At 34.3% G+C, this 25,596-nt stretch overlaps 1 protein-coding gene across 5 annotated transcripts in view; it reads right to left on the reverse strand.

Annotated features, from left to right (window-relative positions):
- FMN1 (formin 1) overlaps nucleotides 1–25,596 on the reverse strand; it is a 211,846-nt gene that overhangs the window by 70,892 nt on the left and 115,358 nt on the right. For all 5 annotated transcript variants that reach the window (XM_083839382.1, XM_083839384.1, XM_083839383.1 and 2 more), the window contains 4 exons: nucleotides 23,581–23,731; nucleotides 11,894–11,981; nucleotides 1,495–1,556; nucleotides 616–704 (listed from right to left, as the gene is read on the reverse strand). In XM_083839382.1, the coding sequence (XP_083695508.1) occupies nucleotides 616–704; nucleotides 1,495–1,556; nucleotides 11,894–11,981; nucleotides 23,581–23,731 (390 nt within the window). The remainder of the gene's footprint in view (nucleotides 1–615; nucleotides 705–1,494; nucleotides 1,557–11,893; nucleotides 11,982–23,580; nucleotides 23,732–25,596) is intronic.

Raw genomic sequence — 25,596 nt, forward strand, 5'->3', positions numbered from 1 at the left:
TAATCTGGAATCAAATGCAAACACTAAGATAAAATTCAGTATTACCATGGTGTTCACAGATTTTTATGATTTCCAGATTGGTCTAAAGTTTATCACAACAGCAGAAGCTACACCTAGGAACTGTTTCATCCTAACATTTGTCACTGCCCACAATGGTCACAGAAGACAAACTGTGGAATCAGTCTAGTAGGCCTTCAAACAGCATGACTTGAGTGTAAATTGTGCCTTGGACTCCCCAAAACCTTCTGTTTGTTTAGCTCCTCCAAAGTATTAACAAGCAAAATCAGTCTGGCCCTGCTTTATGGGACCAGGCTTTTAATTTAAAAGAGCCTTAAGAGCTCTAAGGGAAGGATAAGCCTTCTACAAATATAAGAATAGAAACATAATTTTTTATTGATTTAAGGCCACATATTTAATCAGTTTTGGAGCTCCAAGTAGACCAAGTATTACCTGTGACGTCTGAAAAAAGTAAGATAAACACAAATTTAACACCATGCCTTGAAATACAGGAAAAAAATTATTATCTAGCAAATATTATGTATAAAGATTCTTTTTAACATATCACCAAAGGACTACACTACATAACTGATAAAATATTAAGAAAAGAACTCTTACTGTTCTGGTTTGTCCAGAAGCTTCAGTTCTTCCTCTTTTGAAGTCTGATAATATTGCTTGATTTTCTCCAGTTCATCTTTTTGTGCTCTCTGAGTGAATTAATATAAAGTAATTAATAACATTTTAAAACAAAATAATAAATTATTGCTCTACCTGTTTGTCTGCAAATAATTATATACTTAGATGGACACATTTAGACTATCCAAAAGAGTGAGCTAGCACTGATCTAGTATGACAATTTCCTTCACTGCTTTGCAGTTCCATTTACTACCATGTTCATAAAGCAAGGCATCCTTGTAGGGCATGGCACTGCAAATATTGCTATAGGATGCTTCAAAGCATTTGGATCATAGATATAGCTCTGATATTTCTACAGCCAACTGTAAACATATTTTTGTATGAAACTTCAGCATCACAGTCTAAATTAAAGAATGCTGTCTACAAAGCAACTTAGGTAAGGATGGCAATGCACTAGCCTGAGTTCACTGCTTTATCCACTTACATCTTGGATGAGAAAAAAATCAGCATGTTAGCACACAACATCCCCTTAATAAGGCCAGTATTTTTCAGGCAGTTCAGAAGAGAACATTGCTAGATGTTTCTTCTTTTGTTAATGTCACATCATTTACTGTTACATCATTTTAGCCTGATTCCAAAGGCACGCCAATGTTTTAAATTTCTGACTTTTAAGCCAGTCAGAGAAATACGCATCTCAATGATATCTTTTGATGTCACCTATTGGATTATTGTTAAATTCCTTAAAGATTTTTTTTACATAATGTCTCTAGTTTTAAACGACAAAATAAAATTTTACTTATTGCACATCTGAAATTCTGAATGCTATGGTGATTAAGCACAGATGTATCCCAACTTACTTACATTCTCATAAAGTGCTTCCAGTGTTTCCAGGTCTACTACAGAGTCATCAACACACAGAATAGCTGTATAGGATACAGTCACAAATTAGTTGTTAGAAAACAAACTGTGAGTTCAATTCTGTTTCTTGGGAAACATACAGAAGAGATCTGCCCTAGTTAAGAAATGTATTTACATCCAATTAATAATTTCTATTTTCAACATCTTATTTTTCTGATTTTAAATGGCAGCAATCATGCAAGAACTTATTATAAACTCTATCTCAGGAGAACAGAGTTCTACTCTCCAGTATATTCAGCAGTCAAGGATATGACCTGCCAGGTGGTCAGCTTCCTGTGCAGCTGCCAGCCTGGAGAACATGAGAACACTGTATACCAGACAACGAATAGCACAGATTTCACAGTAGCTTAGAAGGCTGAATAGGAAGAAATTTAGAGTTAGGGCATTTAAAGTATCACTGTGTGCATGGGAGTTCAGGGAGATATGAAACTGTGAGATCAGCTTGTCTTGGAGCTACCAATCTTGGGAAGTAGATAGACAAACTTGCAAAAAAAAATCAGTTGTATTAAAGATTTTTAAGGTATCTTCACAAAGAAGTTTGCAATTGAGTTAGCTTTACCACTAGAAAAATACCCACAAGAAAATTTCCAGATAAAGACTTCTAAATCTCACACAGACACCAAAAGTATACTTTTCAATGATTAATTATTGCTTGTTAACAACAATGAGAAGTCTCAAAATGTTTCCTAGCTTAGTTCCAAATCTTACTACATTTGGATTATACAGTATTATGTGTTTCCAACACTTGAAAATCCCATTAAAATTTAGGCAGTGTATTGGTTCATCGCTCTTTCTAATGCTCTCTAATGTAAAAGTCCAGCAAGCTAAGAGATGCACAATGGCAGATGAATAACTTGGATGTTTAATTTTTCTAGAACACTATTTCATCAAGATTCCTAATGGGATCGGCCACAATTTCCCAACTACTGACTTATGTTTAAGTGTTATTGGGAACACTAATCCCAAAAGAATCAAGATTAAGGCCTCTACCAGTTTCCCACATAACCAGTGAACCACCCTGTTACTAGTACTCGATAACTTTTAATTTCAACTGGATTATATTTATTCAAAGGAAACTTGACTACTAGTGAATTTGGAAGATTTTAAAAGTGTTTGCTGTATTTGCAATCCAAGCTTGAAAGAGGCAAGTAACACATCTTTAAATAATTATTTAAAAGTAATAAGCTTTCGCCTGCTCTTCCACCTACCCCATGATTTTACATTGTGATATTAACCAGCAGGCTAGTAAATTTTCTCTGTGGCAGGGTAATTAATTTTATTAAAAGGTTCAATGACATTTAGAACGCTTTAAAATTTTGCTTGTCAATTATGATTCAATCTGTTGACATTACACCTGGCTTAGAAGTAAATAATTGTATTGAAGAAGACAATATCAATGAAAAAAACAAACAAACAAACAAAACAATACCTACAGCTATTTTGTCCTATTTTAAATATCCAAAACTCCCAAGAGTGTAACCAAATATAAAAACCCACCTATAGAGCTAGATAAAATTCTGTTTTTAAAGAAAAATCCTTAGGAATTGAATCTATGAGATCATCTGTTGGCTCTAGCACGACCGTTCCATGAACTGCATTATCTTTTGCATTATCCAGTGAAATTTCAAAAAACCCTTAGTGATTAGAAAAGGTACTGGAAAATTGTTTTCATAGTCTAACATGTTTAACTTTATGATTTTTAAATACGCATATTTAGTTCAAAAATTTTCCCTTACACTTTCACTTCCACTCTATTTTGGGATACTCTGAAATCTGCTTATGAAGAAAAAATTATTAGTCCATAGTTGTTTAGAAAAACAACTTATAGGAGGTAATTTTAACTCTTACTAGAAATGCAAAACACGTAACAAATAGTAGATCTTTTAAGTATGGAACTATTAGAATTACAGCAAGGATTTTGAAAAAAGAACACATTAATAGGAATATCAATGTTTGTACATATAACTGTGACAAAGATGGTGCCAAAATCACAAAGCGTTTTTTTAATGCTAAATGCTCTGTAGTTAAAAACTTTTTTGTACTTAACAACAGGCCTAAGAAAAAAGCATTGTTTTCAAGTAACATGATAAACTATTCCCTATGCCAAAATGTTTGAGATTAATAAAACACAATATGAGCCGTTAACAAATTTTAAACAGAATTAACAATAATCAGTGTTAAAAGACATTAATATGTATTATTTTATCTTTTGGGGCAACTGTGTGTTTCAACAGAAGTATCAAGAAAATATTTTCTGGCCTACTTGATATACAACCTGTCCTGCTGTTACTGGCAATGTCCATGCAGACAGGGCACAGTTAAAAATCTAGCCATATTTCTCAATTCAATGATAGAATGACATCTTAGGATGTTAGCATATGTAGAGACACACTTCCAAAAAATCAGAAGTACTGCCAAAATCTACAGCAGATTCATTTCACCTTTGTGTACTTTACATCTTTATGTTTTTCCTTCTATCTTTTTTCATTCAAACTGATCACACTTAATGCCATACACATTTGGAGCAGAAGACAAAAATGAAAACATATAGAATTACAAAAATTGGCCATTTACTTTTTTCTTCTCTCCCTTTTTTTTTTTTTTAAAGAAACATTGATTTTAAAAGCTGGAAGAAATCCCCAAATTCACAGGTGTCTCAGTATTCTTCATATTCTTCCTAAAATATAGCATGTGCAATACGTTCACAGTATGTTCTGTAAATTAACTTGAGTTGGGGCAGCTGAAAAAAAAAACATTTCTCTAGATCAAAGGAACTAATTACTTTACTTTTTCCTTAGAGCTGCAAGGAACTAAACCTTTTCAATTTGTTTTGTTAAAAAACACAGGAAAGCTTTATTCATATGTATTTTAACATTAATAAAATTAATAAGAGCTTTGATGTTTTTCAAAATGCTATTCCAGATACAGTGAATTTAGCCACAATACTTTAATGCATTGAAATTCATTATATCAAGACTCACATAAGTGTAAGTAATATAGGTGAAGTATCATAAATCTACAAAAGAGGCTCCAAAACAATTAATAGCTATTACAATATCAATCATCATTGGTGGTTTTTACTTTTATCTTGCTTTCTAGTTAGCTGTCTTCCTTACACTGTCAGTTCAGTTAGAATATTTCACCTACACCTCACAATGTTGAAAGGAAGTAGACTCATGCTGTGAAAAGCTGGTAATTTTATTGGGTTCCTCTACCTTTAAAAAATCTGTTACTTGGCCAAGTCTGGTTTCTGAGATCCTTTTTTGCAGGGAAATTGAGGCAAACATTTTTATGTGGCCTATGGTGTCTGCTCACAACAAGAAGAATTTATATACACAAGGATCATTAGTGCAGGGTTGCACCCATTAGGATATAATAACCGTCAGCTAGGACAAAAAACAGATCAGCATCATGCATTCAAACTAACAGGCACACATAAAAACACTTGCCAACTACATTTCACATACTAAGAGTAATGCTTCAAATATAAACTTTTACCAAAGGTTTTTAACAGACTCTTTTTAAAAATGAATCTAACTGTAAAAAACAGATTCCCTACTGGCACAGATTTTTCACATGCTCTATTTTATCACTTTAAAAATGTAAACCAAAGAAAAGCTGAGAATTTAAAGCGTACTGTCTGCAGTCTACATACAACTGTAGAGCTTAAAGGTTAAATATGAAAAAGACAGTTCTTTCTTCTTAACTTGCTTAAATACCAAAAGTCTTAAGGCTGACTCTCATATACAGCCTCACTCCTACTAAACACATTTTGGTTAAATCAGGATTTAAGTCCTGACGACAGAGCTTACATATATGCAACAGTATCACGCCACTTAATGTGACAAACCATGAAATATGAAGAAATTATCTTAACTGTTCCTTCACGATAAAACAGAAATATGTTATTTAAATAAAAAGAGCTTGCAAAAGTTGCATTCATTTGGCCTGAAAGTACTTGATTTCTTTTATGTGTTATATTCTTCTGAGTAAGGCTCGGTATCATAAGAACATGAAGCTCATCACTGGGAAATGCAAATGAAAGTGTGACTGATCTAGAATCATAGAATATCCTGAGTTGGAAGGAACCCATAAGGATCATCAAGTCCAACTCCTGACACCGCACAGGTCTGCCCAAAAGTTTAGACCATGTGACTAGGTGCACAGTCCGATCTCTTCTTAAATTCAGACAGGCTTGGTGCACTGACTACTTCACTGGGGAGCCCGTTCCAGTGTGCAACCACCCTCTCCGTGAAGAACCTCTTCCTGATGTCCAACCTAAACTTCCCCTGCCTCAGCTTCACACCATTCCCGCGGGTCCTATCACTGGTGATTATGGAGAATAGGTCACCTGCCTCTCCACTCCCCCTCACGAGGAAGTTGTAGACTGCGATGAGGTCCCCCATCAGCCTCCTCTTCTCCTGGCTGAACAGGCCAAGTGACCTCAGCCGCTCCTCGTATGTCTTCCCCTCTAGGCCCTTCACCATCTTCGTCGCCCTCCTCTGGACACTCCCCAACAGTTTAATGTCCTTTTTGTACTGTGGTGCCCAGAACTGCACACAGTACTCGAGGTGAGGCCGCACCAGCGCAGAGTAGAGTGGGGCAATCACTTCCCTCTAGTCAACTAGAAAGTCACTATGATTGTTAAATACAAATCCCTACTTGACAAAACCACCTAAAATACCCAAATTGCTCTGGTTTACTTCTGAAAAATTGATCTGATGGTTTGAACTTATTTAAAGGCTTTCTCCAGCGTTCACCAATCACACAACACAAAAACATTAAGATATACAATACTAAGAAGCACCATATGCACAATGTAGGTTTAGAAGACTAGGAAAGCTCATCTGTTGCAAGAAGACATAAGCAAAAGACTCTGGCAACCAACATTAGATTGGATGCCCAAGGCAGACGTACAAAAACATATGTTGTGAATTTTCCAGAACAAAGAAAATAACTTTTAAAGGAAATTGCTTTCCAGCTTCTGAGATGGGTATATAGCTATCTCTGTACTTCATCCATAGTATGCAGAATGCACAGAATGCATATGCATAATATTCTGTACAGATGGAAAAGTCACACAATTTCAGAACAACAGTTGTAACTTTTCTCTCTGCTTCCATTCTGCAAAATATTTTAGTTGAAAATCCGTAACACTCTTTTCATATAGTGAAAGTAAGAAATATTCCAAAACACTTTACTTTATCCAGAAGTATTACCAAAATATAATAGAGAATAGAATTCTGAAATTATTTGTGCCACATGATATGGTTAAAACACAAGCTGGGATTTAGAAATTCTGAGCCCACTAAGGTTTGCAGATTAGTGTTGCTTTGGAATAGCTTGCATTATACATATAAGACATAGGTTCTTGGGTGTTAAGACAAGTGCCTAGTTAAAAATGACACCGTTCTCTAAGGTTTAGATGTGTCATAAGCCATAAATTGCATTAAAACTATGCAGCCTATTTATATAACTTGTATAGCCTCTAATTAGAGGAAGACCACACAGAAATGACAGAATGATTAGAAACATAATATAATTTGAACGGTTATTGAACTGATCATCAGCGTGGAAGAGTTAAGCTGCTGTTCACATTCTTCCAATTATTTGCTTCAATATGTTGACAACGGAGGGTAAATCACAAATCAAGTTGGAGAAGACCAATCAAACACTTTTCTAACTGGTTGACTGCCATTGCACAATAGTATTATAATTGTGTTCTTTATAGTAAGTCAGTTTGTCTCCTCCCACAATACAAAGCAATTTTTTAAATGTAGATTGGCATGATAGCCATTTGCATTGTCCATCATCAGAATATCATTATTGCGATACTAGTCCCCTAATAAATCTTTTCCACATGAAGGTGAATCTACAAAAGCAGATGGCACGACCCATGTTTTGTAACAAAATCAATTTTAATTCATCCCATCTAAGTATGATCTAAGTTCTCTATTACCTTCAAAGCTTAATGTGCCTCTGCATACCTAGCTTACATTTTTGGTAAACAAAAGAATGCTTCAAATGCACAATAAACATACTAGGTCCCCATACATGCTATTACAGGTTGGCCAGTGCTATTCTGATTTAATAAATGGAGTCTTACACATCATACTTAATCACCTAAAGTCTACGAAATAATATATATATATTATATATATATATAATTAGCATTAGAAAGAGTCTTAATGCCAAGGATCAGCATTCAGCTCTCTCCTTTGCCATACAAGCTAAGTTCTGACAGCATTACAGCACTACCCTGTGTTGAGCACTTGCCTGGGTAAATGTGCTAGCACAGTCTGCAGCTGTTCTGCATGGAGTAATGTGGTACTTTATTGCCACAAAGAGTGCAGTAAGCTATAAAGTGTGCATCTGGTGTGATCTACTGTATCTCTAGGATCTAGTTAATGCATCCTGATAGAAACAGGAGGTATTAGACAGGGAGTTATTTCCAGCAACATACAGAAGCAGAACTTCTTGTGCCTCACAATTTTAGTGGCAAAATGCAGGCAGTGATGTAGGCAGTAATTTGGGAGAATTACTCTTTTGGACACAGGCATCTATATTTTATCTTGCTTTCTGTAACTGAAACTATTTTTCATCTGAGCTTTCCCAAAATTTTTTGAGTTTACTCTCTCAGTACCTCATGGGAAGCCAGCCCAGATGACCTAAACTACAAAAAACATTATTATTATTTGCTTTCTAGTCTACTGCTATGGCTAGCTCTCTAAAGGGAACTGCCTGAGTGACTGGAACGATGGCCAGTAAGCTGTTGGGACCAGTGCCCACAGAGGGTCTTTGCATATACTTATAACCAGCATTTCCCATTAGTTACATAACTGAATCTCCTCACTATGGAGTGAGTCGTAATATTTTAACAGCAAAGCCACACAAGTAGTCTTGAGCCACAAGTTTGTCTCTCAAGCTGTAATGTTTCAGCTGAACAATGACAGAAGTAAGACAGAAGCACACCCATGAAAAGGAATTTATGTCTTTAAGTCTGCAGTGTTACAGCATGTTCCTTATCTAACAGCTCATTTCCACTATTCCTCATCCCTTCTATATAAATGTTAATTAAAAAAAAAACAACAGTGAAAATGACTTGAAAATAATCTCAAACCTATGCATAATTTACCTCTATTTGATTTTTAAGTGTATATACAGGTTCTATATAGCATACTGAGACAGACATTCTGTCCACTTCTGCTCAGGAAATTAATATTATTAATAGTGGTCTAACTAGAAACGGTATTGCCCTCTTCAGTACCAAATTCACCAGTAACATTTGTTAGTGTTCTCAGAACATTACAGCACTTAGGATCTCTCCTCCTCTCCCACCTTCCAAAAAACTGAGCATAAGGACAGGTGCTGTATGACGATATAAACTTTCCCTCTTCATCATATAAGTGTCAATACTACACAAAATGTTATTCATTTTTACCCTGCCATCTCTCTAGACTGTACCCAGATACAGCAAGAATTTAAGTGTATCTGTTAAAGGATGAACTTAATTCTCTCAAACTAACATGTGCAGGAGATTCCCTTCCCAAAGTGTGGCAGCTGGCTCATTATCAAATGCAAGCTGAAACATCTGGGTGCCAGATATGATCATTTATTTGTTTTGCACTGCTGAGTTATCTAAAGAATATACTGTGAAGCTATTTACTTTAGCTTGGGAGGGTAATCCTACAGATTGTAGAAATCTCACAGTATCTTAGAGAAGTAGGTAATTTTTCTTGTGATTATTCTTGTTTTCTCTACAATTGTCTACTTTTTTGCATGCCTCTCTATGCATATGACAATTCTTCACAGAAGTAATTCGGGGATGGTTTTTCTATACCTATAAATGACACTTAAAATAGAGTAACAATGCATTATATATGGACAGTAATTTCTTTTGTTTATGGCTTTTCAAGACATACAGTCAGAACAACTTGAAATAAAATTACATGCCCTATTTTTCATTTCAGTTTTCTTTTCCTACAAGTTTATTCATTCTCTGTTGCAAGCTGACAGTTAACTTTTCTCTTCCTCGTCTTTCAAATACTGAATTATGCAATGGAAAGTGGTTTGAAAAAAGGAATGAGTGTTTAATTTTTATTTTTCTCAGAAGTAACTCTTTGTAACTCTACTTTCTAAAAGCAAACAAACAAACAAACAAAAAAAACAACAAAAAACTTTTGACATTCAGCATCAAATGCATGAAATGATCATACTCTTTTTTGGTTAAATTTTGTCATGAGCTATTTAGCTTATTATGATCTTTTTTGTCATTGACTACAGCAGCCCTTAAAGTATGCTGAAAGGCAGGACTCCACACATTTTTTAATTAAACAAAAAATAAGAGAAAAACATGCCCTAGATGGAGAACAAATATAACTACTTTTGTCCTCATTATAGGATGCATTTCTAGTGGACCCTTCTACAATACAGATGTTCTCCCCAGATCTGGTGAACTATTTCTTTTTCTTGGGTTTTCTTTTTTTTTTCCCAAATAGAATCTACACACGGATCTTGATTAGAGTCACTCATAGTGTTTTGAAATTTATATAAAAAAAAAAAAGGGAAAAAAGTTCCCCTAAAAAAACCCCACAGTATTCCCAAATTCCTCTTGTATCACCTAGCTGCTTCCAAAAGCAAGTGACAGCATACATACCCTATTGCTGCCTTGAGCAACACATGTGGTGACAGGCCAGTCATTTGCTACCTCTCAGAACAGAGCAGGCGATGAGTTACAAACTTTCCTCGGTGACAGGACACTTGTTTTGGTGTCCCTCTTCTACTAACATTCTAATTTTCATTAAACTTGTAGGACTACATTAACAGTGTCCACAAACTGCAAGCAGTGTAGTCCTGTAGATCTACAGATGGTACTGGGGATGCACTATTCACACTATGCACATTTCAGGGAGTTGTACTTTAAACTAGCTCGTCTGATACTGTGGACTTTAAAGCCTGCTATAGGTGAAGACTGCTGGTGTGCTCCCTGAACACAAATTCTAGTTTAATTTAATTCCAAAGGATATTTGTGCACTCAGACTGCATTGCAAACACAGCTAAGGGGAAAACCGGTAGATTTGCTTCAACAGCACACTGCTAATTCAAACTAAAATGCTAGTGTATACACATACAAATATTTTGAACACTTATTCTTCTCTCTCAAATTTGGGATAAATTGGTCAGAGGGTTTCAAAGGCTGTAGAAGTACAGCAAACAACTGAGATAGAAATAGATATGCTGCAGTCACATATGCCTTATTTTAGTAGAACATCATGGCATAGAAAATAAAAAGTACCTCTGAAGAAACTCAATAATACTATTCAGTTTTTATATTACAGCTGCTATCCTATCCTATGCTGCTATAATTCCTGCCAGTAAATTATTGACATCTTTAATAATAGCAGTTTTTTTCCCATCTCATTCTGATACCTTTCACACAATACTGGCAGGCACAAAGTTGTTCCTTCTTCTTCTTCTTTCTCTCCACCCCAAGAGCCATCTGTAAACCCTTGTGCTTTTAAAGTGTTAGATGCTCAAAGGCTCTTCTGAAATTAATAATAATCAATGCCAGCAGCATCTCAACACCCTACCCAGCATTTGCATGTGATGGAGGGAAAACAATAGCAAAAAGGAGACATCAACTTGAATTCTTCCAGCAGTTGTTTTAAATGGTGAATATTTTCCTTTTTTTAATGTGAAAAAGAAATAAACAATATCCTTAAACAATATCTTTTTAAATCCAGAACATAAGCAGAATCTGAATTACCCCAGGGTTCTGAAAAATCTTTATTTCTCTACAGTTGCATTGGCAAACTCAGATAATTTCTACCAGTAATGGAATTTATACACTGAGTAGCCCCATGCTTTGAAAAACACCATCCAATAATCATCTTCTTGTTACATGGTAGCTGCATCAGTTTTGGATGTGCATTTCATACTGCTAGCAAAGAAAAATTTAAATATTCAACAAATACCAACTGCATGTTTGAAACCCTAAAGACTTACATACAAGACCTCTAATTAATTTTTGTCAGTGTGGGACTTGCTTAGGCAAAAGGAGGGAACCACAGGGAAGGAAAAGGAATATGAAAACATTTTGAGAAAACACTGTTTTCTCATGAGAAAAGTGATTGGTGAGCTGAAAAGATACAGGAGTTGTACCAAAATTTGTTTCTGATTATTTAGATGAAGCTTTTACATATACTAGAACATACTGGAAGAATAATTCTTAAGATATCATAAGAGGATCATACTCAAAGCAAATGCTGTAAGAAATTCTCTAAGTGGTCCTATGAGAAAATAACCATGTATATATGGTACATTATAGTTTTGAAACACTTACCTTGTTGAATATCCTTCATCTCCAGGTGTAAACTGGATATTAAAATTCCTACCGTTTGAGATCGCTTTCCATCCAACAATTTGATAATCTAGAAAGATAATTCAATAACATGAGATCAAATGAACGTTCTGCAAAGTCTTCATTCACATAAATGACAGAAACTAATCTGTGAGTTGAACTCAATGTCTCTACAAACATTTTTATTAAATAAAGGAAGTAGTAGGGTCTTTATACTGATGCTCTGCATCTTAATGGCTGATAATGATGAATGGCTGAATGGCTGATAAACATAAGCTTGAATTCTCACCACTGGTAAAGACTACCAGCTCTTATTTGCAGGATGCTATTAAGAGGTAAAAAAAGAAAGGCACATCAAATCTTTATTCTGTTACATATATTTTATTCCTTCTCCTTAAGCTGATCAGGGCAAAACTCCGTGAGATACTCTGAGTAGGAACTCCTTAGCTTGTCTGAGAGTTGATCTTTCAGTGTGAACACGTCTAAGTCTTTTTGACAGAGGTTCACTTCTTGACCAAGGAAAACTGAAGAAATTTCTTGTGTACTTCCAACACTCTCTGGAACAGCAGGGGTTACTAAAAGGATTCCTTTCACTTTTGTCTGATTCTGCTTCTTCCCCGCCTTTGATATTCCAAATGGATTTGAGGATTTTGTTCATATTTTGGGTAACAGCCTCTTGTGAGTATAATACACCAATTTTTAAATTGTAATTTTTCAGATATCGGGTGCAGGGAAGAGACAAAAATAGAGAGAGGGAAACCTTGAAGAAGTTATGCTGATTAACCTGTCAATTTAAATTAATGATACTTATGTTTATCATTCCATAAATAAAGTAACATAAGGTAAACTACCAGGATTTTAGAATGTAGGTCAGATGTTAGAAGAGAGAGATTCGATATGTGAAACTTGTATTCAGAACCAAACTTCCCACAATGTTTTGACTGTTTGTATTTGCAATTTTGATTTACATCATAAGGGGATATACGACAGCAGCACATCACAAAATGCAACACAGATGTAAAGTTTTTCAAAATATAAAAAAATTGTTAAGATACAAGTAGTTGGCTTAAATTATAGTGCTGATGAACAAATATTATTAATAACAATAAATCACATGTAAAATTAAAACTAATAGCTAAGTTTTCTCTAAATTTATGCATCTAAATATAATTTTAATATTTGGATTATATTAATATTTGTATATTTAATAATATTCAAAACTATAAACTGTTGTTTTCCCTGGAATATTCTTATAGATGCTCATATTACAGATAGTTAAATGATAAACTTATACTAACTTATAAAAATATTTCTTCCCTGTGTTTAGGAATATTTAATTGTGCGACTACATAGTAATTCACCTATATAAAAATGGATTTGTAGTTGAAAAATACAGGCAAAAGAGAAGCAATAGTGACGCTTTCACCTGAAAAATGCAGTTAGTTACTACTACTTGTAGAGTGCTGAAATTGGACAATACATGAACAAAAGTACAAATACATGCCACCTTCAACAAGATCAGCAAAGATATAACAACAAAGATCTGACTTTATGTCCCTGTTGTATATATTCAAAATTAAATAAACTTATGTTAGAGTAGATGTTGCTTATTTTCTGCCAAAATTGGGAATAAAATCTATCCTGAGAGTTTTTTCAATTTACAGGTATAGTACCTATATGGTAGGAAATTTATAGGTATAGGCATATTACCTTGATGGTACGAAAGGAATACTATTTAAACTTTATTTAAAATATTTTCTTCAAACGATAAAGAATTCAGGCTCTTAACCTCCTGAGTACACAATCAGACAGGATGATTCGGCTAAAAGTTACCATAAATTAATACTCTCTAGGCATCACATCCGGTTATCAGTGTTTTTTTCAGAGCAAATATAAGTAACTGCTCAGTTCATCATGGTCATTTCTGAAGCTCTACATGAATTTGCTGAACTCCTCAGCACATTAACTTCTTACAGGGATAATTACAGGCTTGAGTAGTATGCAATTTGTATAGCATTCTCTGACCTCCAGGTTGACCTTGTTCAGGGGCAAATTCATAGGTTGTCATAAACCCCATTAGACATGCCTAGTTTGAGGCAAAACCTTTCCAGACTATAGCTGTTATAGATAATACGACATTTCAAATCATTCTACTATTTTTACATGCTAAAACATCCTCTAAATATGATCAAACTAGCTTCCATTGCTAAGCAAGGCTTTCACCTTAAAAAGCTAGAAAAATAAATGTAAAGAATAGCTTGTATGATTTTAAAAGCTAGAACAGATTCATGTTTTAAAATGCCTGACCAACTGTATGTTCACACGCATTTTAGACAAATGTACACATGGTCACAATTACCAGACATCAAACTAGCCTCAGACTACCTGAAATAGTTTCAGTGAAGTGAAATCTATAATTGACGGCTAATATTTTATTCATTATAGAGCAAAAATGGAGCAATAAGACAACAGAATAGCTCAAATTGGGCATAAAACTATTCTAAAACACAGTAGTAATACTGAAGAATTACATAGGACTTTTGTTACAGGTTTTAAAACCAATGTGCAACTTGAAAGATTTTGCAACAAAAACATAAAATCAGTGCTAAAACAAAGAACATGTTTTCCAAAATACTCATTTTGCTCCCAAATAATGCTTATTTTGGGGAAATTACTGACAGATAATTAAATGATTGTATGAATTCTAAACGGAAAGGAGATACAAAAAATTCTGCAGTTTTCTAGCTCATAAAAACCGTAAGGGAAATAAAATGGAAGTTTGTAAAGACTGCATTGAACTATTTAGTCTATGCTTTTAAAAGACAAATCACTGATCACCTCTCAGCATATTGGGACTTGCATTTTGCTGGCAGTGACAGGTAAGAAGCTAAAATCCAGCTGACACCAGTTGATGCTGCTATGCCAGCTGGCAGGGTTTGCCAGCTGCCTGCTGCTCCTCCAGACTATGAATGTATCGTTGTAATGGATGCAGCATCTACTGGCTCAGTAACAAAGCAGTGGTTGCTGGTGCTAATGTATTTAATTCACTGATCCATAACATTATTTGCTCGACGTGGTGTTCCCTGTTTTTTTAACGTTATTTCATTGATTTGCTGTAAACAAGTACCTCTTTTATATCTTTCAATATTTATCATATAACTTAAAAGAAGAGGCATACTGAAGCTCAAATACATTCATAAATTCTTCTGTCATTCCCATTAAAAGGTGTTTCTCTAATGTAGCCAGAAATGTATTTCATTAAATATTACACGTCAGACTTCACTGTTTTGTCTAACTGCAATGTCTACATTCTGTCCAGGACACTTACTGGTGCTGAAATCTGAACAGATTCAGTTTACTTTAGTGATTAAAAGCTAAATCCTTCCTCCTGCTGGTGCATGGATTCTTTCCATAATATTTAAATTTATTGAGAGAAACTATAAGCTAAAAGGCTGTTCTGTATATCAGAGTGTTTCCCTACATTCCCACTCATTAACTTTTATAGTGAAGTCAACAACCTGGACCCATAAGTAGTCTGCTGAAACCCTGTTGAAACAGAAGAGGAATATCCTGCTCAAGAAGCAAGTAAGCACGCCCCACAGGCCATTCTATATAAACACCGCAAGACTACCAGTGAAATTTTGGAAGCTTAATACTATACATTATCTCTTCTATACCTTCTCAAAGGAGAGCGAGATTTAACCATTTACTTAACCTGGATGAACCATAGTTTTATATTTTATCCATGTTCCTAATATTTTAGGAGACATGTATTTCTAACTGCTATTCTATTGGATGAAGAAAAAAAACACTTTTTAGCTTTCCTTTCTAAAGGACAAGCAAGTGGCAATATTTCCAGATAAAATAAGGGGTAAGAAATCTAGTAAATCTGATAGTAATTTCTATCAAAACCACGTGAATAAAACAAAACCACAAAATAGATATTTACCCTTTATGGATACCTTCCCCATCCTACATGACTGCAGAGCTTTGTGGCAAATAAGGAAATGCTGTATTCATTCTTCTCAGCACAGCACAAAAAATAAAAGAAAGTGAGAGTGCCTCAGAAGAGCACGCACTAGCATTTTACTACTTTTACTCAAGTTTGAACACTGTTTATTATCTTATGCAGACAGCTGAAGACAGTCATTGTGTTTCAACCCTGCAAAGCTTCCAACATTTTCTGCAGTATCTGCTCTTCTTGCAGAAACACAAAATTCATTAATTGTAATTCCTCATTTAGTTAGATGGACAAAAAACTTGCTGACAGACATATCCCTTTCAGTTAAAAAAATGCAATTCACTCAAAATATTGACACTCTTCTTAAATGAGAACACATGTTAATAATTATGTGAAGTCTGTTAGAGATAATAGACAACAGAGAAGCCATTATCTTTAATGTCCTCCTGCGTCTTTGAAATGATAATCATTGCACTAAAGGGCCAAAAATGATTGATGGACTTTCATTTGGAGCATACACCTGACACAAATTACTTTACATTTACTTTTTTTTTTTTTTTTTGGCAAGAAGACGACAGAGTGGCATCGCAAACATCCAACTATCCTGTTTCTTGAAAAAAGCATAGGAGGATAAGTTCGTCACAAGTCCTCAAATATACTGGAAAAAGCATGTAACTTCACTAATGGAGCTACAGAATGCACATGGAATAAATCACAGTGAAGGAATGCTCTTTTCTAAATTACCCTTTTTTTTTTTTTTTTTTTTTCCCCAGGCTTACAGGGCATCATAGCTTAATACATAATGGATCTTGCTTTTTATTTCATTTGCAATTACATTTCCTAATTCCCCTTTTCTTCTGTTTGGTACTACAAGAACAGGTTTTGATTCTGCAAATCTAACAGGAAAGGGGAGCCCTATGGCTTGAAAACAATTACATGTGCCTACCAGCTTAAAAATTTGCATGGACATGTACAGACAAGAAATATTACCAGTTTAGAATGAATGAAAACAAAATTCTTTGCATGTAAAACTTCAGTGCTTCATCTGACATGAAAATGTCTATAGAAGATTTTCACAGTCTGGGAAAGACACTTCAAATTATATTCAAATCTGTTGAAAGCTGAGTTCTTTCAAAAAGGACAGATGATTATTTTCAGCAAAATAGGTTAGAGTTTTTATATATTGATTGTTTTCTGTTTTCATTGTTTTCATAAACAGCTACAGACCTTAATGGTAATGTATTTAATCTATAGTTGAACATTTTTGGTACATGAAAAATTTATATTTGAGGTCCATTTACAATTTCATTTGTAGAACTTAAAATATTTTCTTAAATAAATCATACATTCCTAGACAAATGCTTTAATGGTATTCTTACTGGATAATACAATAGGTACAGAAATCATATATTCAGAAAGCTACAACTGAAATCTAAGCTTAAGAAAATACAGTGATGATAATGAAAACAGTCCAGTTTACTAGTGGCACAGTGATACTTTAAAAATTGGGTCACAAAATAGGAGTCACATTCAACATGCATTAAGGTCTAAACGTCCGATGAAATAGGACAATCATCCATACAGGCTGGGTGGACAATGGATTGAAAGCAGCCCTGAGGAGAAGGAAGGACCTAGGGGTGTTGGTTGACAAGAAGCTCAACATGAGCCAGCAATGTGCGCTTGCAGCGCAGAAAGCCAACCGTATTTGGGCTGCACCAAAACAAAACAAGCATGGCCAGCAGGCTGAGGGAGGTGATTCTCCCCCTCTGCTCTGCTCGTGTGAGACCCCACCTGGAGCACTGTGTTCAGCTTTGGGGCTTGTATATTGTCCTTTTTCTTCCCCAACACAAGAAGGACATGGAAGTGTCAGAACAAGTCCAGAGGAGGGCCACAAAGATGATCAAGGAGCTGGAGCACCTCTCCTATGAAGAGAGGCTGAGGGAGTTGGGGTTGTTCAGCCTGGAGAAGAGAAGGCAATGGGGAGACCTTATAGTGGCCTTCCAGTCCCTAAAGGGGGCTGCAGGAAAGCTGGGGAGGGACTCTGTCAGAGTAACCAGGTGGATCTAGCCCTTTTTCTTCCTGATTTCCAATAAGCTGTAACTTTCAAGTCATTTTGAAAGCGAGGCCCAACTAGATGCGTAAGAAAAATCTTAGCTACAGACCACAGTACCTTGAACGCTGTAAATATATTTAGGTCCTCTGTATATTGCCAAGTTGCATCATACTAGTAACATAAATATTTAAATTAAGCTAATTCAATTAACCAAAATCAGAGAGAAACTGATTTGATTCATATGCAGGTGCTAAAAAACTCCACTTATTTATTTTTGTCTAGTAACTTTGACTTTGCCTGCTGCATATTCAACCACTTCAGAACTAATCTAGAAAATAAATCCCACTCATACATTATTCATCCATCTAGAGTCTCTGGGAAAGTCAGGGTTCAAGCTATTGCCTCTTTTCCATTTCATAAATATCACATCCAAGAAACCACTGCATTGTATTATCTTGTATAAGACTAAAATGCCTATAGTCTTACACTTCAAAAGCATCATTGTAAGAAAACAATTGCATTTATTAATCCTTAAAGATATTGCACAGTATTTTGCTCTAACATAGGGACATAACTAATACATGACATAAATTCTCCCCATCCAGAAGACAGGCTCTACTCTTAAGAAATAATACCTAGAAGACTAGAATATTTATTTTGATTGTTATTTACATACAACTGTAGAACTTTACATGACTGCTTACTTGCAGGGGAGATAAATGCATGAGAATCTGTGTTTTACGAAATATTTCAGGGAATGCAGAGCTGGAAAAAACAAAACAAAACAAAACAAAAAAACAGTTCTTCCAAATCTGCTGAATTTTCCATAGGAGTGCATGAGCTGTCATATACCCTATAGAATTTCTAAAGCCCAGATAAGCATAACTATAACAAACATTAAGAATATGTAAGTGTACCAGAAGGTACATCTGACCTTAATTTATACTACATTAACATTTAAACAATATTATTTTCATATTTTATCACTGTCAAATGAATATACTGTATATGCCTAAAACATACATGAAATCTCCCTCCATGTAGTCCTTTAAGACACTATCTTGCCATTACTGTTGGAAGGTTCTTAACTTCCCTTCCTTTTTTTCCCCACGTAGTTGTCAGAATACCTTATTTTTTAATTACTGCACTGCTAGTTATAGTAATTACATTCTTACACAAGGATGACAGCCTCAAGAAACTACCGTAACTGACTTAGTAAGCCAATTTCTGTCAGGCACAAAAGCAATGAATTTGGGAGTCACAGAAGCACTTCCACTCAAAAAAAGGACTGCCAGCTGTCTTCAACCATAGGAGTATGGACAGAAACTGGACTTTATGACTTTAAATTGAGCATCATGATGTTGGAAAGGCACTCAAAACGTCATCCAAAGCATTTCTGTACTTCAATACAGTATCAACTATATGTGTATAATTCTAAACAAATTTTCTTAATGATCTATCTCCCAATACAGAAACACATTTTCCCCAGCCAAAAGTGCTCTACATTCCTTTGGTATCCTTACTCTTAAAAAGCTTTTCATAATTTTTCTTTGCAGCAGCTGTATGCACTTGATGATACTTACTGTGTGTCCCATATCAACCTCCTCTTTTCTAGACTAAACAATCATAATCATTGAATTTTTCTCAGAGACTACTTTTACACTTCTGATCATTCCCACTTTTCTTGACTCTTCACAGTTAGCAAACATTTTTAATGAAGGCCTGGAGTGCCTAAATCTAGACGCAGTTCTTAACTGAGACATGGCTAAGTAGATTGTCTTGCAAGCAATACCTCTGTTTATATATCAGTCTTGTTTTCCCTTTCTGTAGTACCGTGATTTGACAATTCATACTCCTCATGCTCCATTACAATTCCTGGATCCTTTCTGCAAAACTGTCACCTAGACAGTCAGTTGTACCCCATCTTACTTCTAAGTAGGTAGATTAACCTTAACTGTACAGACTTGTGCTTATCCCTATTTCTCAGATCATACCACTGAAACATAAAAACTTTCTAAAGGGTCTAATCCAAAACATGCAGCCTCTTGCAACTAAGTGATAGCTGCAGAGTTAATATTCCATTATCCAGGTCACAAGTGAAAATATGGAGATGACCAGACCCAGCACTGATCCCCACAGAATCCTCAATGTATTCTCCTATCTTGACAACGATGATATGGATGTGTATAAAATATATTATGTATTATAAATATTATAAATTTTACATTGTATTTTATATATGGTTACACATGTAATTATATACATGAATAAAAATACATACTGAGTATAACTTTCCAAATAGCATTGGACATCATCAATTCCATTTATGTAGGACAAGATTTAGATATTTCTGGCTGAAAATGGCAGATTATCTATCACCTATAAGCAATAAAAGTGTAGTTGACAGTGAATGGTTTAGTCAGGATTGTCCTAAGGTGTCTACTATGTGGACAAATAGGTAAGAATAGAACAAAGTGAAATTTCTATAGGTTTAATGTGATGTTTTGCACTTAAGCATTCATTTCACAGACGATGCATACAAAGTGTTCTGACTGACAAAAAAAATAACCTGAGAATAAGTTAAGTATTATGATTTTATTTGAAACTGCAAGAGAAATGTAAATAGGTAGTAAAGATTTCATAATTCAGCAAACCACTAATTGTTAAAGTCTCCTTAGTTTTTATAAAGAAGACCCAGTTAAATAAGAAACTATTCCCCTTGGATTTGAAAGACCGACTCTTCCAATTGCACAAGAAACTTGATTGTGAAGCACTGATTTAATTCTCATTCAAGGAGAAAAGTATTAAGTAATCATGTTTTAACAAGGGATCCTGCACAGCCTATCGGCCTGTAATTTTTCTAAATACCAAGCATGCCAAACATAGCTTGTATAAGATGGTATTAAATGGGACAAAAATTTGGGTGGGTGAGAAGAGATGTAATGTAACGAATAGGTCAACACTAAGATGTAGTATTAAATAAAATAGTTTACCTATGCCAAACGCAAAATGCTACTCCAGATTCTACAGCTGTAGCTGTATCTTTCTTGGGAAGGCTTTTTTACAAAACATAAAATAGTGATTTACAAAGAATCATAAAATGATACAGTATCAGCTAAAAACACATAACACATGATGAACATCATCAGATTCATCTTTCATACTGTCTGTATAAAGCATTTTTAACCAGACTATACAATTCCATACACCAGGACACACCATACTTAAGACCAGACAAGCACATATTTGCAGCACTGTAGCAAAGAAAATGATTGCTGCTAAAGCTCTTCTGGATCGATGTAACTGTTAGAAAAAAGGTAAGAGAAGTTGAATGATGAGGTAAAGCATGAGAAAGGACAAATGAAGCCAGCAGAACTGATAGTTCTACATTAATCTACAAGAGCTTTCTGTTACCATCTACTTATAAACCATACTGTAATTAAACAAAATACCTTCCTATTATCATTTCACTCACAGCCCACCAAGATTGATCCATTGGAACTAGCCCACCGACATCTGGGATTTCAGAGAGACAAAGGAAAACACAGGACTATATAAAGACCAACTGTCTAAAAATTTCAACTGCTACTATGAGTCATTTAGCAAAGAAAGTTAGAAAGACAAAATATAAAATAAGAAATGCTTATAAACCTAATTAAATTCAAATTTCATTTGAATTCTAAAAGCTGATTTTTTTTTTCCAATGGTTCAAATGACAGAAACTTTAATATTATTGTGCAAAAGATTTTGAAATGTTCACTGAAAAAAAAACCACACTACATGGTTTGTAATACCATGATCATAATCCCAAGAGTTTCACCAAACTAAATAACACATATTATATATAACTTTTAAACTTTGGGGGATTTAATTTTGTATTTTTGAGGAACTTTTTTATTCCTATAATTCCAGTAAATATGTTCCTAGTATTAAAAATAAAAACTTTCCTTTTAAAAACAAAACAATTTAATTCAACCACTGACATAAATAAAGAAAATATCTTTGTAAGAAAACATTGTTTTCTCACAAGCAATGGTACTTATTATTACACCATTATTTCCTACATTGTATAGAATAACTACTATCCAGTTTTGGATAAAGTTAAGAGGGATCATTGAAATATCATGCTGCTGTAATTTAGTTTACAAAGCTGTAAGGAAAAAGAATAATGCACATTGATCTTTCAGAAAACAGGACTAATACTAATCTGTTTTGCTGCCACAGACCTAGAGACCCAGATATATTCCTTTAGCTGCTGGTATTTTGAAATAAATAGGTAATTGTGCATGCTGTTTCCCCATTGAAGTTACACTGGTTACAAGCTACAAGCACTTAAGTGTTTATCAAGTAAAAAGTAATATAAAAATATTTTTCATAGGGGTGCTTGTATCCAGCTTCAATCTGATATTTAAAGGACTGTAACATTAAATATTGTCTTTAGGGTATACTTCCAAATGCCAGCATGCTCCCACCCTCCAACTCCCCACCAGCCTCCTTTCTCATTTTTCACTTTCGGTATCACATTAGTTTGAATTTCATAAGTTCTACAGCCTCATTTACATTTCTCATTAATTACTACATTAAGTGCAATACAGGAAGTTTATGATCAAAGATGTTTTGAAAGATTCAATTTCACTGATACACTTGTAGGAAAACTCACTTTATATGTATGATAAAATTGAAAAAGATAGATAGCACAGCTTACGTACAAAGTGCCCTCTTGTGGTTCCAAGCAGGTGAACTCAGATTTATGATACAGTATATATTTAAACAGGTTTGTAATCTATAACAATGTTGGTTTAGGAAAACATTATTCAACTATTGTTCAGACCAGAATTTTTCCTGCAGCAAATACTACTAACGCTATTTATTTGTTCTATATGCACATTGTAACTGAGCATATGCTCTCTCTGTAACAGATCACATCTGAGGCAAATAGTATCTGCCCTGATGATGAAATAGTTACTGCACAAACTTTTAGCCATCAAAGATATGATTGCCCTGTTCTTCCTTGACAGCTATTTAGCTATACCAGAAAAGTATTTTTTGACATTCTTTATTCAAAACAAGAAAGAGTGATTTTCCTATCTTCCCTTATACTTTATTTTTCCAATATTTAGAAATATAAATTTATATATTAATATAAATCACATGTTGATATTAATATTAATATAAATCTATATATTAAGATATATATTATAATATTTGGAAATATTTATAATTCTCAAAATTAATCTTAATGGAAAATATGTTTGCTAGAATAATTTAATTATAGCCTTTACTTATAAATAATTGCAAGGGCAGACACGGCCTGAAATACTGGTACTTTTATATACATATTTGAACTTCCATTCAGTTCTCCTGTACACTGCTTTTTCTACCTCACTAGGATATAGAACCTTCATTTTCACAAGGAAGAAACCTTCCAAGGTAAATAATAAATTTACCTGAATCATCTAGCTAGGGTTGATTCAGCAATCTTACCTGTTTTGCTTTAAAGTGGGATTTACAAACCAATCTATTATGCGCTAGTTCATCAAGAAATAAGAAATGAATTTTTTAAAAATGTAAAACAAAGCAGCAACAACAACAAAAAAAAAGAAACCAAACCAAACAACAACAACAAAAAAGCTAATACAAAGAAACAATAAATACCTTTTTGGCTTTGTTTTTTTTTTCGTAAGTCTCTGATAATGGTTTTCTTTTTTCCTGAGTGGTGTCTTTGGAGAACAAATATTCAAACTCAGTAGTATCAAGTATATCAGGTTCTTCTAGTGATTCCCATAACATTGGTATAGCAGTTTTCCTATAAAGGGAAAGATAATAATAAAAATTCCACTAAATATCTATTAAAAAAATGTATCTTTAATAGAATTAAAACTCAAAACAACAAACATGGCTAGCACGCATATAGCATTCCTTCTCTATACCTTTCTTTTGCAAGGAGTCAAAGTATTTTGCACAAGGCTGTGAAAGTAAGTGTAGCTAAGTGTAGCTACTTAGTAGACTACCTGTATGTATTGTGCAGTTTTTTTGTAAAACAACGAAATACTGCAACTGCAGCTTGTGCAAATACATCTCTAGAGATTTCTGCCACTTCAACTAGGATTAAGAGTATTTCAACAACAGCTTTTTTGAGTAATTCCAAGTAATCTGCTTAGACCTACAAAAATAAACAGTATCAACAAATAGTGACTACACTTTATTCAAGCACATTTTAAGAACATTCGTAGAGGACTTGGTTCACTTGATGTTAGCCACAGATGCTTTATCCTCATAGTTATCATTGTTGCAGGTTTAAGAAATTATAACAATTATGTGGCCTATACTTTCAGAGACTGAACAGATTCTGCTTCATTCAACCAACTAGAAATTTTACATGGAGATTATCATTCCTTTTCTTCTCAGCTTTCAAAACAGATGTAGTGTAGATAACCATCACCATCTACACTTGGAACCTATTAATGCAATCCTCTTGTTTTATCTGAATTTAGGAAAAATACTTAGTGGTGCTGCAAACTGAGTACTTCAATTCTGAAAGACTTTCAAAATTTCAATATTTTTTGAAAGTATGTGTGACAAAACTATCTTCAAACTACTCTTCTTGTCATATGCTTATCAGTGGAAGATGGGCCCACTTCTTCCAGCAGATGTCACTAAAAGGCAATGAAATATTTTGCAATAATATATATACATATAGATATATATATGAAAACCCTATGAGCTACAAAGGGCTGATATCACCAAACATACATTTATTAGATGTAATATACAACAAATGTAGTACCTACCAACATAAGTGGGAAGAGAAATCCAAGTCATATAAATCCTTTTTTTTCAAATTTAGGATTGTTTTTACTTAATACACAAACACATATTTATTACAGTGAATGTTTAAGAACTCTAATTTTTCCATTAGCATCCACTGATGAAGCATATTCAGTGTCACAGGAGGTGGCTAGAACTCAACAGCTTCACTCTTCCTGACATCAGCTGCAAAGATTTCACTGAAGAATGCTTTCTGGTTCTGTAAGAAGAACTTCAAAGTCCCAGAGAGCTTCTGCTCTGAACAGCAAACCCTTAAAAAAGTTTCCATTTCTAGTGCAGACCATAAAGTTGCTGGACCATTATAGCAGGTGACCAGTAGTTCACCATAACTATGATGAACCAGCAATGTTTCAAAATGATCATCTTGATCTCAGTGAATCAACAGGAAGAATTACAACAAGGTTTATTTTTGGACCAACTGTCTATTCACTATTTTGCACTAGTATTTTGGGAAAGCAAAATGAAAATGCCAAAACTTCTTGCTCCAGAATATTTCGCTTCCTTTAATTCTGAAGCAATGAAAAAATACACCTCACACTTCATTAACTGTTTTTTCCTGTTTTATATTTTATATAAAATATGAACACTTTATGCTTGGTTACACCAGAGTAAAATTTCCAGAATTATGATTCTTTCTCATCAAAATAAATTCAGACAAAAAGCTGTAAACTATAATAAAAGTCATATTTAATTAAGACCGGTAAGCTTTTGTTTGTTTTAACTACAGAGGTCTCTATCAGCAGTGAGCCTCCTCCATGCTGGATATTTTACACTACAGGTTCCTGCACTGCATTTATTTATACATATGCTTCACGCTTCCTGCCCCCGGAGAATTATACACAG

The sequence above is a fragment of the Anser anser genome, assembly GCF_964211835.1.
Source record: "Anser anser genome assembly, chromosome: 5".
Lineage (NCBI taxonomy): Eukaryota > Metazoa > Chordata > Aves > Anseriformes > Anatidae > Anser > Anser anser.